Source organism: Eumetopias jubatus, unplaced genomic scaffold, assembly GCF_037043125.1.
Source record: "Eumetopias jubatus isolate StellerSeaLion01/CBP00866 unplaced genomic scaffold, mEumJub1_p1.0 scaffold_15, whole genome shotgun sequence".
In the NCBI taxonomy this organism is placed as follows: domain Eukaryota; kingdom Metazoa; phylum Chordata; class Mammalia; order Carnivora; family Otariidae; genus Eumetopias; species Eumetopias jubatus.
Window position 1 is genome coordinate 5,926,834 of NW_028274821.1, and position 16,176 is coordinate 5,943,009.

At 50.7% G+C, this 16,176-nt stretch overlaps 1 protein-coding gene across 1 annotated transcript in view; it reads left to right on the forward strand.

Annotated features, from left to right (window-relative positions):
- Window positions 1-16,176, forward strand: part of ERMP1 (endoplasmic reticulum metallopeptidase 1) — a 41,762-nt gene that overhangs the window by 17,832 nt on the left and 7,754 nt on the right. Inside the window, exons 7-13 of the mRNA XM_028117350.2 lie at window positions 1,798-2,010; window positions 2,796-3,016; window positions 5,586-5,760; window positions 6,115-6,305; window positions 9,859-10,011; window positions 12,364-12,566; window positions 13,106-13,221. Of these exons, the coding sequence (XP_027973151.1) occupies window positions 1,798-2,010; window positions 2,796-3,016; window positions 5,586-5,760; window positions 6,115-6,305; window positions 9,859-10,011; window positions 12,364-12,566; window positions 13,106-13,221 (1,272 nt within the window). The remainder of the gene's footprint in view (window positions 1-1,797; window positions 2,011-2,795; window positions 3,017-5,585; window positions 5,761-6,114; window positions 6,306-9,858; window positions 10,012-12,363; window positions 12,567-13,105; window positions 13,222-16,176) is intronic.

Here is a 16,176-nt window from a genome sequence, read left to right on the forward strand (position 1 = left end):
TACCCTGTGGACGGTGCGTTAGGGACGCGGTGTGTGGTGTGCGCGGGCTGGGTGGGGCTTTGGAGTGAGAGAGATGAGGGGCTCGAATTTTAGCCTTGAAGTCTAGGTTAGCCATCAGGACTGTAAGACTCTTCATTGTGAGGCACTGGAAAGAGAGAGCAGGCCCAGGATGCACGCGAGGGGGCTGAGCGATGAGCGCGTACCAGAATGGAAGCCAGACGTCGGAGGGGGCGCCGGCGCGTGTTAGAGGACAGCTTGCCCGGGTGTAGAAAGTCACATCAGTCCAACTTGGGTGGTGAGGGCAGGTGGGGGCGTTACAGAACAGGGGTCAGGACAACACAGGGGCCAGAGGGTTAATGTGCTTTCCAGAGAAATCTGGAGTAGTCAGGGGAGGGGAGTCTGATGGGGAACCTTAATGAAAGAGTTGACGGGATTTGGCGCCGTGCAGAAGAGAAGGATGCTCCAGGCAAGAGCAGAGCGTGGGTAAGGTGTGTGTGTGTGTGTGGATCGTTGGTGAGTAGTGTCACACTACAGTCTGGGTGGAACTTGTACAAGAGCTGACCAGTTGGAAGGAAGGGATGAACCAGGCGGCCGGCGGCAGGGACGGCTGTGAAGTCTGAGGCCCAGCTGGCTGGGGAAAGACGGTGCCATTGACCCTGATGGGGACGTGGGAAGGTGACCTCACCCAGAGCAGTCGTGGAGAGGGGAAGGAGGCTGTCAGCTCCGTCACACATCGACGGAGGGGTCGGTAAACCGGCCGGATGGACGTTCCCACATGGTATTCGAGCTCTTGGTGGAACTGGGAGTACAGGTTTGGGAATCAAAGGCATCAAGAAAACCAGAGAAGCATGGGGGGTGGGAATGGGCTTGGGAAGAGTGAAGCAAAGGTAGAGGACTCAACCTGAGCTTTTGGGGAAAACACATTTGCAGGCAGATGGAAAAGCCAGTGACCGAAATGGCACGATAAGACAGCGTGGCGTCTCAGGGGAAGCAGAGGTGGTCAGCGCCGGGACGAGCGAGGGAGAACCGCCCCAGTCACTCACGGCTGCTTCCCGCTCCCGCGTGAGAGTTCCGGGGGCTCTGGTGCGCCCGGCTCCGGCCGCCAGGGACTCTCGTGCTCCCCAGCGCCGTGGCTGAGGACTCCGGGGTCAGACTTGGGTTGTATTTGGAAAGTCCCCTCCGAGCTTTCACCTCGTGGCTCTGGCGTTGTGGGCTGCCTGCCCGTCATGCTCACTGCCCTTCCTCGGCCCCGAGCAGCAAGCACACAAGTGCTTTTCTAGGAGCATCTAGATAGAAATGCCTCTCTAACTTCTCACACTCCATCAGCTGCCCATGATGGGGTCCCGGGGGCCTCTCCTACCTGTCTGTATTCATGTTTTAAATGAAATATAATTGACATTCCTCATTCTGAACACACACGTAACTGCGTGTTTGGTGTCTGTGGGCTTCCTGAGGGGCTTGTGTCTCTTGGCTCAGCACTGAAATTCTGGTATCTAGAGCAGTATTTAAGGTATATGTTAAATGAACAGACTAAGAAACAGTCTTTGGGTTTGTCAACATTGAGGAAAGAGTGGGTCAGAGAACAGTTCTCGTGGAAGGGAGAGGATGAAGGCCAGCTGGCTGAGCGTCTCTGTGGAGACGAGACAGAGTGGGTGCATGGGCCTCTTTGAGACATTTTGTGAGAACGCTGGGGGGCCGGGGGCAGAAAGCGCTCCCTGCCTGCATTCTGTCAGTTAGGTCCTTACTCAGGCCGCGTGGTTTATTCACCTTCGTTCTCTTTCTCTTCTTTACTAATAGGTGACAACATTTTAGCGGTTCTTAAATATCTAGCTACGTCTGATATGTTGCCTTCTTCTTCTAAGTATCGACATGGAAACATGGTCTTCTTTGACGTGCTGGGCCTGTTTGTCATTGCCTACCCCTCCCGCGTCGGCTCAATCTTCAACTCCGTGGTGGTAATGGCCGGCGTGTTGTATCTGGGCAAAAAGTTGTTGCAGCCCAAACACAAGAGTAAGTATTTTCCTCTAAGACCACAGCGCTGGCCTGGGTATAAGAATTTGCCTGAGGTTTTTCTAGTCTGTTTGCCCCTTTTCAAGAAGTCCAAAATCTTAAAGAAACCAAACGTCTGATTTATATGGTAAGACATGCCTAAGATCATCAGATGAATGTGCTCATTCCACTTCTGGTCTTGGGGAAGTGGGCCTCTTTGTGCTTATGCCACAGAGATGGCACATCGGAGCTCTTGAGAAATGGTTTGTACAGATGACCGTTAGTGGACGTGCCCATGAAAGAGTCTGGTCCACACTGCAGACCAGCGGTCAGGGCTCTGTCCTGCCGTCTGACCCAGTTGGTTTCCTTCTGCTCGGAACGTTTCGTGCTCCAGGCTGGTGTGCGTGGTTACCAGCCTGAAGGTGCAGGGCCAGACCACCCCGGTCACCTGGCCGCCCTCCTCCTCCTCCTGCATCAGCTTCCCGGCGGGATGCCGGGTGCAACGTAGCCTTCCGTTCTTGCCGGTATTTTGATCCACAGAACGTCCCGAAGCCGCTGAAGATTAAAGCCGAACTGCAGGACTTGCGTCTCCGAGTCTTTAGTGCCCACGCGCTCTCAGCAGCTGTTCCTTGAATAGTTTTTGTTGCTCAGGTTTTTGACAGAGCTGACCCCTGGGACATGTTAGGACTTTTCAGTGACAATGGTGAATTTTTTGTTTTGCCGTTTGCCCCTTTACCTCCACCGACTGGCCGTGAGGTTGACTGGGTAAGGTTGGTGACGTCTGCTTTGTGCTTTGTCTGCATTAGCCGATAACTACACGAAGGACTTCTTCTGCGCGCTTGGCATCACTCTGATAAGCTGGTTCACGAGCCTGGTCACTGTGCTCATCCTGGCGGTGTTCGTCTCCCTGGCTGGACGGTCCCTGTCGTGGTACAACCACTTCTATGTCTCCGTCTGTCTGTATGGAACTGCGGCTGTGGCCAAAATAGTACTCATACATACCCTCGCAAAAAAACTGTATTATGTGGTAAGTGTGAGGCATGTTTATCGATTTCTTTTTGCTGCCTTCAAGGATCGAAGACAGACTCAAGTGGGATCCGTTGTGTGTGTGGCTTTCCAAGCGAGCAAACACGGTTTGGCAAGATTGTAGGAAACTGGCTCCCAGAACCATCTTCGGAGGGTTTTGGGGGGGGTTCCGGTGCTGCTGTAAAGCTGCCAGTGTTTGGGGGGTTGTCTCCGCCTCTGCCGAATCTGCTGCACTCCGTCCCCCCAGGGGGCAGGGCCAGGGCGCCCGCTGTCCCCCGCACTCGGGCAGCTCGGGCGTGGGGCGTGGACACACGGGAGGCGTTTGCTGCCCTTTGAGCCACACCTAGACTTTTCTCTCCAGTTCCCTCCCCTTTCTTTAGCCGATGTGTTGTTGATGCAGATGCTGACAGCATCAGCTGTGGCTTGGGGGTGGAAGCACGGGGTGGGGGGGGAGGAGAGAGAGGGTTCCAGAATGATTGGTGCTGACTTAGGGTTTCCATTGTATATGTTTGTTTGGTAAACAGAAAAGTGGAAATTAGGGTTACAGAGTACAGGACCCAAGGCAGACTACAGTGAGAGTGACCCATGGCTTCCAAAGATGTTCTGTGAGTTAAAGAGAAACTCTTTCTTAGTTCCGTTACTTATTTTCAAGACTGCCAACGCACCTGTTTTTTGTTTGCCCTGCTAGAGGTTAGCATGGACACACAGGAGATGGTGATCCAGATCTTTCCATGGGGATCTCTGGTGCCTGAACCTTGGTCTCCGTTTCAGTTCATGTCCGGATGTGCTCTGTGGAGTGCTTCCTTGTTAACAGGCCTAGTGAAGGGAGGTTTTTGAAGTCAGCCATCTGTTTATGGATGAGCTAATACTTGTATCTTAGTGGCTTCAGCTTCTAAAAAGAGGATGCTGTGGGGCTCAAGTTCACATGCTTATTCGTAGTGCAGCGGTGTGTTAGAGCGTGGGGGGGTGGTGAGTGTGGCAGGGGGCAGGAGACAGAAATGCCCATTAGTAAAGTTCCAGTTACTTTGACTAATTTTAGTTTTCTGATCATAAAATTTGGGGCTGGACACACCACAGGAAGGATAATGTGTTTCCTTTCACAAATACTCAGAGCGCCGGGTGGGCCAGGCACCGTGCTAAGGCCGATGGTACGGAGATTCGTCAGGGCACGGTCTCTTTCTTTGAGGGGCTCACAGCTTCATCTGGGCTTGCGGCGCTTGGGGATGAGTGGGAAGAGTGGCACGTTCCCAGCGCTGCCAGACTGTGGGGTGTGGAAGTCGGGAAAGCTTTGTGAAGGAAGCGGGGGCACTGGACCTGGGTTTGTGAAGTGTGAGTGCAAGGGTGGCAGATAGAGAGCAGGTTGATGGGCGGTCAGAGGTGGGAGAGCACAAGATGCAGTTGGGTCACAGCCAGGAAGAAGGTCTGTGTGGTGAAGACAAGGTTGCTACCCAGACAAGTTGCCCAGCAGGAGGCTGCAGGAGGGCTCTGAGAATCAGGGGGGCTGCCGTTGACCTGTTCTGAGCAGGACGGGGACTCGGGGGGGGCGGTGTGGGGAATGGCCGTGCGCAGGCCTGGCAGGAGGCGGGGGGAGGGGAACCGGGTTCCAGGGGCATCTGTGCGACCTTGGCCACAGTTTGGGGGTTTAAGGTATGGTCGGCGCTGCTGAGACCTGTGTCTTTAAACATCTGAGTGGGACTTGGCTTCAAACAGAGTCCTAAGAATTATTTTCTTTTCCATTAGTTTTAAAGACCGCGCATCCTCACACGATGTGGTGAACATCGAGAGGTGTCACAGCGCTGGCCCTTCATGTCTGAGGGGGTTTGTCCGAGGACCCTGGACAGGTTTTGGAAACACACGACTGAAACTGTTTTGAGCCCTTGAAGTACCACCCAGGGCCTGGGCCGTTTCGGTGTGGGGTCCCTGCGCTGAAATGATAACTTCCATGTTTGCGTGAACAGAGCTCCTATGCGGAGGTGTTGGGACGGATTAAGTTCTTAGGCAGCTCTCCTCTGAAGGACTCCAGGGGCTGTGCCAGAGTCTGCAGACCTCAAAGCCCAAAAGTAGGGATCAGATTTATGAACGCGCAAGCCGCAGGAATCCAGGGTGGGAGCAGGGCTGCACCGCAGGGCCGGGGAGAGGTGGAGAGGCCTAGAGGCCTCGGGAATCCAGCCAGACGCCATGGCCCGGGCTCCAGAGGGGCTGCAGTGGCTTCGCAGCAGTCGAGCTGCTCCGAGCAGGTCCTTTCCCTCCTTGGCTTGAAGTTCTTTGGAAGTTGCGTAAATAGAAAAGCTTACAGGGGTGAATGTTCTTAGGAGATTTGAGAAAATTTCCAAAGGTTACTATGAGCCTGGCGGACGGGGAGCACATTCTGCACACGAGTCAGGATGTTTTCACTCCCTCTTACTAAATGCCCCTTCCCAGGGCAGCCGTCCTGACAGGAGGTGGCTTCGTGAGCATTTCCTTGAAGTTTAAGACCACATGTAGCTCCTCTGAGCAATGAAAATGGTACTGCGACAGTCTTTGTGAATGGCCCACGTGTGAGACTACTGGTGTGTTTTTCTTTCTTTCAGAATGCCAGTGACCAGTATCTGGGAGAAGTATTCTTTGACACCTCGCTGTGTGTGCACTGCATTTCCCTCCTGGCTCTCACGTACCGAGGACTGTGCTCGGCGTTTATTAGTGCTGTCTGGGTGGCCTTTCCCTTGCTCACAAAGCTCTGCGTGCACAAAGACTTTAAGCAGCATGGTACGGTATTTGGGGTTTTGATGCAAATGGGAAAATACCTTAAAATGCTTACAACAAGATTTGCATGGACTTTTTCTTTCCCCCCCCTTTGGTCTTTGGGGGTAGGCTTTCAAGATCGTTGCTGTTTGTTTTTTTAAATGTTAAGAGATTTTCATCCGGTACCTCATACCCCATGCCATGCTCACATTTACGAACACTTTAGCTAATGATGTATTACATAACTCTGTTGCATTATTATGTGTATTTTATTTATCACTGAATAAAAGCATTCTGTCTCATGTACACCAGTACTATAAAATCTGGATCTCACTGTAGAATTTCAGAGATGTGTGTTTTCTTTCTCGTTTTCCCTAGGTGCCCAAGGAAAATTTATTGCCTTTTACCTTTTGGGGATGTTTATTCCTTATCTTTATGCATTGTACCTCATCTGGGCAGTATTCGAGATGTTTACCCCCATCCTCGGGAGGAGTGGTTCGGAAATCCCACCTGACGTCGTGTTGGCTTCCATTTTGGCTGGTTGTACCATGATCCTCTCTTCCTATTTTGTAAGGAAAAAACATTTAAATTTTTTTTCTTCTTTCTTCATTTTTTATATAAGTTTGTGATGAGTTTAGCTACAGTAGATTCTGTGAAATAGTGTTGCTTTATTGAGAAACACCTATGCAAAAGAAATGGGGAATGTGTGTGTAGAATGTGGGTGAAATGGGGTGGTTTTGTTTTCTTTTGTTTTTAACCTCCTTGTCCTCCCAAGTCCTCTGGTTATATCTCTTCACAGCTGTCAAACTACCTGAAGGTGAATTTGTAGAGTGCATACCAAGTAAGATCTGGTGGAGACTGCTTTAGTGGTAGATTTTTATTTATTTTTATTTATTTTAAAGATTTTATGTGGGAGAGAGTGAGTGAGCATGAGCTGGGGTGAAGGGGGCAGAGGGAGAAGCAGAGTCCCCGCTGAGCAGGGAGCCCAACGTGGGACTTGATCCCAGGACCCTGAGATCATGAGCCAAAGGCAGACGCTTAACCGACTGAGCCACCCAGGCGCGCCAGGTGGTGGATTTTTAGAATGACTCCTAATAGTGTGTTCTCAACTTCCTAATGAGAAGCAAATGTTAATAAATACACGGTAGTTTTATTAGTGCTCTTAGAGCTGGTGGAGGGAGACTGAATCTGATGAGGCTTTTTCCGTTGTCACTCAGCTGACTCCCCGGCTGCTAACGGTGCACAGTTCACCGATGGGGCCTGTCTCCTTGGGTGACAGACACTGAGGATGCAGAGTGTCACGGGCCTTGTCATTCTGCTCTGTCAGTGCTCTGCCCTTGCAGGGAGAGTCCTACCTTTGCCATCCCTGTTTCTCCTCCCCGGGGTTCTGCCAAGGGAAGACGAGCCCCAATGTGTGGGCAAGTTCCAGGCAGAGTTCTGCCCTGGGCATGGTGTCCTCGGCCCTGGCCCCTCTCGTGGAGGCCGGTCTCTGTGGTGTGGCTCTTTTCGTTGGAATTCCCGAAAATAAGAAGTGTTACTGCATACCCACAGATACACTCCAAGATTTGCAGTTAGGGGACTAGATAGAAAAAACAGTTGTGGCTTTACTCTAGTGTTTTCCTCCACAGAGATGATGGTGAGCCTTTCCATAGTGATACGGTGAAGGGCACGTCACGGGGGTTAGGATTTAGAGACGGCACATAAGGATACCACGTGCGTGCTCGGCAGCGTCCGTGCAAGTCCCTTAAACAGGCAGTAAGCAGCCGCGTGCCCAACTGTGTATCCGGCCCTGGAGAGCAGTTCTTCCGCACGCTCTTGTTTGCGATCGTCTGAGCATTCCAGCCATCTGGCCTTTAATAGAACGATTCAGTCCTTACTGGTGTTTGCAGGGGTGGATGGAGAATTCTGAAATGCGCTTTGATGTCTCCAGGGTTTACTTCTTTGGATTTTAATGTTAAGCCTTTAAATTCTCTGTGCTGGTCACTAAAGGGTTTGGCTGCTGTGAAGCCTGAAGGGGTCTGGGGTTCATCACATGTAGATTAGGTTGCGATCCAGAGTCAGCAGAGTCATGAACTGGGTCCCCCCCCCCCACACACCCCGGTCGGTGGGTGAAAGCTGTTAGTGCTCAGCAGTGATGATCAAAATGTGGGGCGTTTCAGTTCTGTCCCGTGTGCAACAGCACAAACTAAACCCTGACAACTTCACCGTGGAGACGGAAAATGACCCCCGAGGAAGGGAATCCCAGAAACCATGGAGAGAGGATTGAGGTGTATTACCTTCTGAATTATATTTTAGTAGGAAAGCTTCTGGAGAGTGCCTCTTGGGATACTTCAGCAGCTCGTTTACTTTTCACCAGAAGGTGAAGTGGCCGCACCGTTCACTCCGCGCCTCGCCTCCGTGGAGCGGCCTTGGGGCGGCGGCTGAGTAGAGGCAGCGGGTCTCCGCCCTGGGGGAGATGAGCTGAACCGCCGGTCTCCGGAGTTGTTCTTTCAGTGCACGGGGACTGACTGAGTCCGCTTGCTAGGAAGCAGTTAAGGGCCCGTCTGGTGGCAGGGTAGCCGGTGTCCTGGGGTTGTCCCGATTAAATGAGACTGCTGCTGAGTGACCGCGGGACACTCGGGAACAAGACAGCCAGCACCCATGGACGCTGCAGAGACCCTTCTCATGCTCTCTTCATTCCATTTCACACGCATTTGGGAACCCAGTGATGGTGATGTCACACTTAAGGCAGAAAGAAGAGTGAAACCGAAGGTAGTGGCATCCAGACGCATCGTCACTCCCGTGCCCTGTGATCGCAGCTCATTCGCCGCGGTTACCAGGCCTCCGGGAGACGTGCGGGAGGGGCGGCAGAGGGGCCTCGTGGTGTGAGGGGGGAAAGGGGATGTGGGAGCGTGGCTTACGCGGAGGCTTTAGGACCGCGTAGCGACTGGACGTGGGTGGAAGGAGCCACGGCCCAGGACAGGCGGGTCGTCTTTTGATCTGAGAGCCTCTCCACACTAAGCTGGGCAGCCTTCCCGTGGAGGGGAAGTCGTTACTTGGCGGGATGGTTGACACTGTTCTCTGGAACCACATTTTAAAATCTTATGACTTTTAGGACCGAGAAGGACAGACAGGGTAACACATTGTAGTTTTGCTAACTCACGGTCCGAGCTCCTTGGGTGCTGTCCTGTCTTTGCTCACAGTGCACGAACGCAAGGTCGTTGACCCGAGACCGGTACCATTTTGCGGGAGCTGAGCCCGGCTGGCATACTGATGCACTGCAGCTTTACGGTCCTTTAATTCATATAGTAGAGCGTATGGTGGGTTATGAATGTTTGCCCGTTTTCTCATTTTCATCTCCATTAAAGTTTTTTCACATTCATGCTCTGCTTACCGACCCTGGAGGGTGGGTGATAAGGGGGAGGAGGCACCAGGGAAGCTGGGATTGGGTCAGTGTGGCTCCTTCCAAACCCCTGAGGGATCTGTGGGTGCACCCCGTGAGTCACTTGTGTCCCCCACAACTTCGATTTCTGTGATTTCATGGCCACTAAAAAGCTAGTAGAAGCAGGTCCAGGATGTGCTAGATGCCCCTGCCCAAGGGCAGATGTGCCGATAGGCTGTGTTGGCTCTGGTTACTCAGCCCCGAAGGGCCAGGCCCACACGTGGTGTCCTGGTGGTGCATCTAAGTGCAAGTCCAGACGAAGCCAGCACCGCGGCATGGTGCCAGAGCATCAGGAGCGGAACCTGAGTTTCCTTGGGACCGGCTTGCTTACGCTTACACTCTTACCTCCGGTTCTTTAACAAAAGCCTGATGTCATGATGTTTGGCGGACAGGTGGCGTCTACTGTGCCGTGGTTAACGCGGGGCGTTGAGAGAATCAGAAGTAAAATAAGGTCATGGTTTGACTGGTGCTGGGTCTCCATCCTGGTGTCTTTGCCGACGGAACCGAGACCCTGTCTCTGTGTCCTTTCCCGTCTCGCCGGCCGGCTGCCTGGCACCAGCAGGGCTCCTGTCCGGGCCGCCAAGCCCCGAGGCGGCGCTAATCTGCCAGGCGTGGGGTGCCGGCAGGCGCTCCTCTTGGTCGCTCGGTGACACCCGGTACAGAGCCGGCGGTAACTGGCCTGTTTCTGCGTTCTCCTTTAGATTAACTTCATCTACCTTGCCAAGAGCACAAAGAAAACCCTGCTGACTCTCTCCTCGGTGTGCGCGGTCACGCTCCTCCTGGTCTGCGGTGGCGTGTTTTTCCCGTACAGCTCTCATCCCGCCAGCCCGAAGCCGAAGAGGGTGTTTCTCCAGGTAAGAGCAGCTTCGCGGGAGGGTCTGGAGGGGAGCGCCTCGTGTGTGCCGAGCTTCACCGGGCGCCAGGGAAGCCGGCAGGCTCGGCCTGTTTCTTCACTTGTGCTCAGCTCTTGTGCGTGCGGCCGTGAGGAAAAGCCTGACCACCGAGAGGCTTGCTGATCTGCGACACGCTCCTCCCAAGGGGCTGAGCTAGACACGTCAGCTTGTTTTGTTAACTGTTCAAATTATAAAAATGCCCCTACCTAGAAAAACAAGAGCGAGTATGTGCTGTGGAGTGAAGAGCTTTTAGAAGGACAGATCGTAAAAACGTCTGCAGGCTGAGAAAAAAATCTGAATTCCACTGGTAAAATAAAACCGAGATTTTAAAATGCTAATAAAAGTGATCTTAGGTAGGGGCACCCGGGGGTGGCTCAGTCAGTTAAGCGTCTGCCTTCGGCTCAGGTCATGATCCCGGGGTCCTGGGGTTGAGCCCCGCATCGGGCTCCCTGCTCAGCGGGAAGCCTGCTTCTCCCTCTGCCGCTCCCTCTGCTTGTGCGCGCTCTCTCTCTCTCTCTCTCTCTGTCAAATAAAGGAACAAAACCTTAAAAAAAAAAAAAAAAAGGATCTTAGGTAGCCTTTGAGGTAGGATGTCATAATGAAAATACAGTAACTTATTAGAGAGGGACGAGTAACACGGGATTTAGAACGTCCGTGGATTTTAGGTTTTCAGCAAACTTTCTGAAGTTGGCAATATAACTCAGGAGAAAGAACTAAGCTGCCTTATTTTTCCAGCCATTCTCTCTCTCCGAGGCTGCGAAACAGAAAACGCCAACTTCAAACAGGGGCGCCTGGTCGGCTCGATCGGTAGGGCACACAACTCTGGGTCTCGGGGTCGTGAGTTTGAGCCCCACATTGGGCATAGAGCCTACTTTACAAAAAAATCTTAAAGGAAAAGGAAGAAAAGCCAAGAGTCATAACCCAGGTAATTATTCATGGACTTGAATAATAGTAACACTTGGAATATAAGTTACCAGGGAGGAGATAAAGGGCCAACTATTCCTTGTTTATAGTCCTGGAGGACACAGCGATATGCCTTATGTGACAAACTTGACAATTTACAAAACCTTGAGTGAAGAACAGCTCCTTTTTAGGAGAGTCAATGTGTTTTCAGTGACTTGCTAAAATTTTATAATTACGTTAGTAGTAGTTAGGAAAAACGACATTTTATTTTTAAAAACTCCTGTTCTGATTTGTTTGCGGTTCTCTTCTTCCCCAGTGCTGGGAGTTGGCACACTTTTCCCGAAAAGAGTCAGGTAGTAAATACTTGGGGCTCTGCCAGCCACACGGCCTCTGTCACCGCCCTTTTGTGGAGCACGAGTGGCCACAGCCGGTGCCTCCACGGGTGAGTGTGGCCTGCAGGCCCGAGTTCCCCGGCCCCTGCCCTGCGCAGAGCTCTCTTCCTGCTGCGCTGGCTGGAGCGTGGTGCCCGCGTCTGTCGGCTGGGGGTGAGCGGGGCTGTTTGTCTCTGCTCGGGACAGCTTCAGGCCGCCCTGAAAAGGGAGAGTGTGTGTGTGTCTCTGTCTCAGATGTATTTGTTTTCAGCCTTCATCCTAACGGAGTTCTGATGTTCGTGTCTTTTAAATCTGAAATGGGTTTTCAGAGAAGTTTTAATAAAATTTAAATATATAAATATATTTGTAAGAAATAATAAAACTTTGTATTTCTGTATCCATCGTCGACTTTAAAGAACATCAGCAGTGCCTGCTAAAAGAACCAGCGCCCCCTTCTTGATCCCACTTCTTCCCCCTCCCCTGCCCCGCCCCCCAGGGAAATACGGTCTTGAAGTTTATTACCTTTCCTGGACCGCGTGCATATGGATCCCTAAACAGGAAGATGCAGTTTGCCTCTTCTTGAGCTTGTTACAAAGCCGTACCTAATAAATATTCCTTTGTGACTGGCTGCGTGTGGCCCGGCAGCGTGGGACAGGCCTCCATGTTGCCTCGCGTCACTGTGGTTCAGCGACGGGGTTCACTTGAAGCCCCTTCTGCTGCTGGTGGGCATTTTGGTGGTTTGCACCGTGCGCTACCACGGACGGAGCTGAGCCAGCGCTCCCGAACCTTGCCGGCGTTTCTCTAAGGTCCCCCTGCAGGCGCCCGAGGGCGGGCTTGACCGGTCTGTGCACGTGTAGGTGACGCTGAGCGGTTCCCTGAGGGGCTGTGCCCACCCCGCCCCTGCCAGCAGCGTGTGAGGGGTTCAGCTGCTCCATAGCCACCTCGGTTCTTGGTTTTGTCACATTCACCCATCTTTGTTAATCTGGATGCGGGGGAAGGGACTCCAGCAGTAGCTTTCTCATCGGTCTGTTCTTCGCAGCATATGACTAGAACGTTTCATGACCTGGACGGACACGCAGTGAAGCGGGACTCCGGAATATGGATCAATGGGTTTGATTACACGGGCATGTCTCACGTAACGCCTCACGTTCCTGAGATCAACGATACCATCCGAGCTCACTGTGAGGAGGACGCACCCCTGTGTGGCTTCCCGTGGTACCTCCCGGTGCACTTCCTGATCAGGTTGGTCCCCTCGTGAGCTGCTGTCACTGGGGGTGCATTTGTCTTGAGTCCTGTCACTGTGTGCCTGCCTCACGATTGACGTGGGTGGCCCAGACGTCACGTGCCACGTGTGCTGTGTTCTCCGTCGCTGCCCAAGTGGGAGAAAGCACTCAGAAGCTTACTGTTGCTTTTTCAAATTTAGGACATCTGTCCTCTAGAGGCCCGAGCAGTTAGAAAGGCTGGGCCCGAGAGAGAGCAGCGAAGCTTTCGCTTCAGACCGTTTCATTTCTGGGACGTTTTCGTGGTTTGGTGGGAGAGGGCTGGGTAAGAAGGCGCAGGATGGGTAGCGGAATCAAGATCACCTAGAATGTTCTTACTTTGGGGAAGGTTTTATTACACATTAACGGGCTTTTAGAGTCATTAGCATGGTTTATTCTGCCCGGCAGAGGTGGTTTTCATACCCAGAATGTGAGTCATATATTTGGACCACTTCCATGAGTCAGAGATAACTGTCAACTAAAATTAAGCATCCTAAATATTGAAGCTACCTTTCCAAATAGGAAAAATTGGTATCTTCCTGCCCCAGAAGTTTCTCCAGGAGATCCTGCTCATTTCAGACTCGTGTCCAAAGAACAGACACCCTGGGATTCTGTGAAGCTGACGTTTGAAGCCACAGGTAAGTGACAGGAAGGACAGTGTTTTCTTCTCTCTTTCACGTCCTAACATTCTTAAGTATGTATTGTTTTCCTTAAATGATAGTGACTAGCAACCTAGGGGGAACTTAGTGTTTCTAAGAGCACTTAAAGCTCATTAAGACTTTTTTTTTTAGAGTGGTTTTAGCTTTACAGAAAAATTGAGCAGAAAGCAGAGCTCCCCCGCCCCCCGCAGCGCCCCCCACTTGCCTTATTATCATCTTGCCTTGGAGTGTGGTGTATTTCCTAAAACGGATGAGCCAGTGCAGATACAGTATTAGTAATTGAAGTCCCTGGTTTACATGAAGGCTCAGTTCACTCTTGTGTTGCATAGTTCGGGGGGGTTTTGGACAAATGTGTGATGTCGTGTCCCCACCGTATCACATACAGTAGATTCTCGGCCCTGAGTCTCCCCTGTGCTCCCCCCAGCCATCCCCCCCCCCCCCCACTCCCTCTGGCCAACGCTGACTCTGTTGCTGTTTCTACTGTTTCTGCTTTTCCAGGGTATCCTATAGCTGCAGGCATATGATCTGTAGCCCTTCCCACTTAGCATATGCGTTTCAGGGCCTTTTCATGTCTCAGGGGCTCGAGAGCTCTCTTCTTTTTACTGCTCGGCAGCGATATGGACGTGCCCCAGTTCGGCCGTTCCCCTGCTGAAGGATGGGCTGCTTGGTTGCCTCCAGTTTTTGGCAAAGCTGCTGGAAACATGTTTGCAGGTTTTCGTCTAGGCATGTTTTTAACTCACCCGGATAAAAACCTAGGAGTATGGTTGCTAGATCGTGTGGCCGGCCTATATTTACCTTCGTCAGAAGCTGCCGGACTCCGCGAGCCCGGCTGCACCCTGTGCGCTCCCAGCCGCACTCGGCGATTCTGGCCATTCTGACAGAGCGCTGGTGGTGTCTCCCTTTCCGTGTGCAGTTCCCTCCTGACCCACGGTGTGCAGCGTCTTCTCACGGACTCCTGCCGTGTGTGTCACCCCTGGTGACGTGTCTGTGTACTAACTGGGTGGTTTGATTTCTGTGGTTGAAGCTGAAGAGCTCTCCATGCACGTGGATAGAAGTCCTTTCTATCAGATAAGTGATTTGCAAATATTTTCTCCCAATCTGGTTGTCTTTTCATTCTCTCAAGAGTGTTTTTAAGTTTAATGAAGTCCCGTGTAATCAGTTTGTCTTTCATGGGGCATGATTTTGCTGTCGTGTGTAAAAGTCATTGCCAAACCCAGGGTCTCTGGATTTCCTCTGATGTTACCTTCTGCAAGTTTAGTGTTTTCTATTTAGATCCATGAGCGATCCATTCTGAGTTAATTTTTGTGAAAGGTGTAAAGTCTGAGTGTAGGATTCTTTTTTTTTTTTTGCACGTGGATTTCCCGTTGTCCCACTATCGTTTGTTGAAGACTGTCCCGCCTCTGCTGAACACCTCTGCTGCGTTGTCGGACATCAGTTGGCTGTATTCGTGTGGGTCTATTTCTGGGCTGTCTGTTCCGTGTATCTGTTTCTCTGTTTTGTCATTACGGTGCACTCCTGATCAAGCCTTGAAGGGGGGTAGTATCTGTCCTCTCCAACTTTATTCTTCTTCAGGATATTGCGTGTCTTTTGTCTTTCCATATATCAGTTTGTCACGATCCACAATAGAACTTCCTAGGATTCTGACTGGAATTTCATTGAAATCTATAGATCAAGTTGGGTAAATGACATGTTAATATTTTTTCCTATCCATGACATGGAACGTCTCTCCATTTATTTGTATCTTGTTTTCTTTCATCAGAACTATATTTTGTAGTTTTCCTCGTATAGATTCTGTACAACTTCTGTGAGATTTGTACCTAAGTATTTCATTTTTGGGGATGCTGATGTAAATGTAAATAGTATTTTTCATTGATGGTATATAGGAAAACAGTTGATTTTGTTTATTAACTTGATATCCTGCAACCTTGCCATAATGATTTATTAGTTCCAGGAGTTTTCTGTTGTTGTTGTTGTTGTTGATTCTTTGGGATTTCCTACACAGATGATCATGTCACCTGCAAACAAAGACTATTTTATTTCTTCCTTCCCAATCTTTTTTATCTTTTATTACCTTTTCTTGTCTTACTGCCTTAGCTAGGACTTCCAGTACTGTGAACAAGAGTGCTGTGAGGAGGAGTAAGAGTGGGGATCGTTGTCTTGGTCTTGGTCTCGGTGGGACAGCGTCTACATTTTTACTGGGTATCACGTCGGCTGTAGGTTTTCTGTAGATGCTCTTTCTCAGGTTGAGAAAACTCCTATTTTTAGTTTGCTGAGCTTTGCCTATGAAAGGATGTTGGATTTTGCTTTTCTCTTTCCTGATGTGACCAGGTGATTTTTCTTCATTAGCCTCTTGGTGTGATGGATTACATTAACTGATGTTCCAAGGCCGACCCTTGCGTACGTGGAATAAATCCCCCCCTGGTTGTAGTATGTAATTCTTTTTACACAGTGTTGGACTTGATTTGCTAATATGATGTTGAGGATTGGTTCTCTTTCTCAGGAGAACTCTTAACACAGGAAGTTCATTTTTAAAAAAGTTCCTGCTACTGTTCACTTTGTACCATTCTTGAGCTTCATGTAAATAGTCTTCCAGTACATAATATTCTAGGTCTGGGTCATTAAGCATGTTGTTGGTTCCCCACAAGGAGTCCAGGAGAATTCCAGCTTTTCCACATTCTCTCCAGTGTTTGCTGTTCTTTTCCATTGAACCATTGCTGTGGGGCATTTAGCACTTCTCTGGTAGCTAATGATGTAGGGCACTCTTCCAAGTGCCTATTGGAAGATCCTCAGTTACCTTGCTTTGTTTCCTTTTCCCTTTTAAAAATTGGACTTAGTGACTTGCAGGAGTGTGTATGTTCCAGATCATAGTCCTCTATCAGATATGTATGTATCAGATTCCGAGATTTTCTTGTCCATTCATTTTCTTTTTTTTTT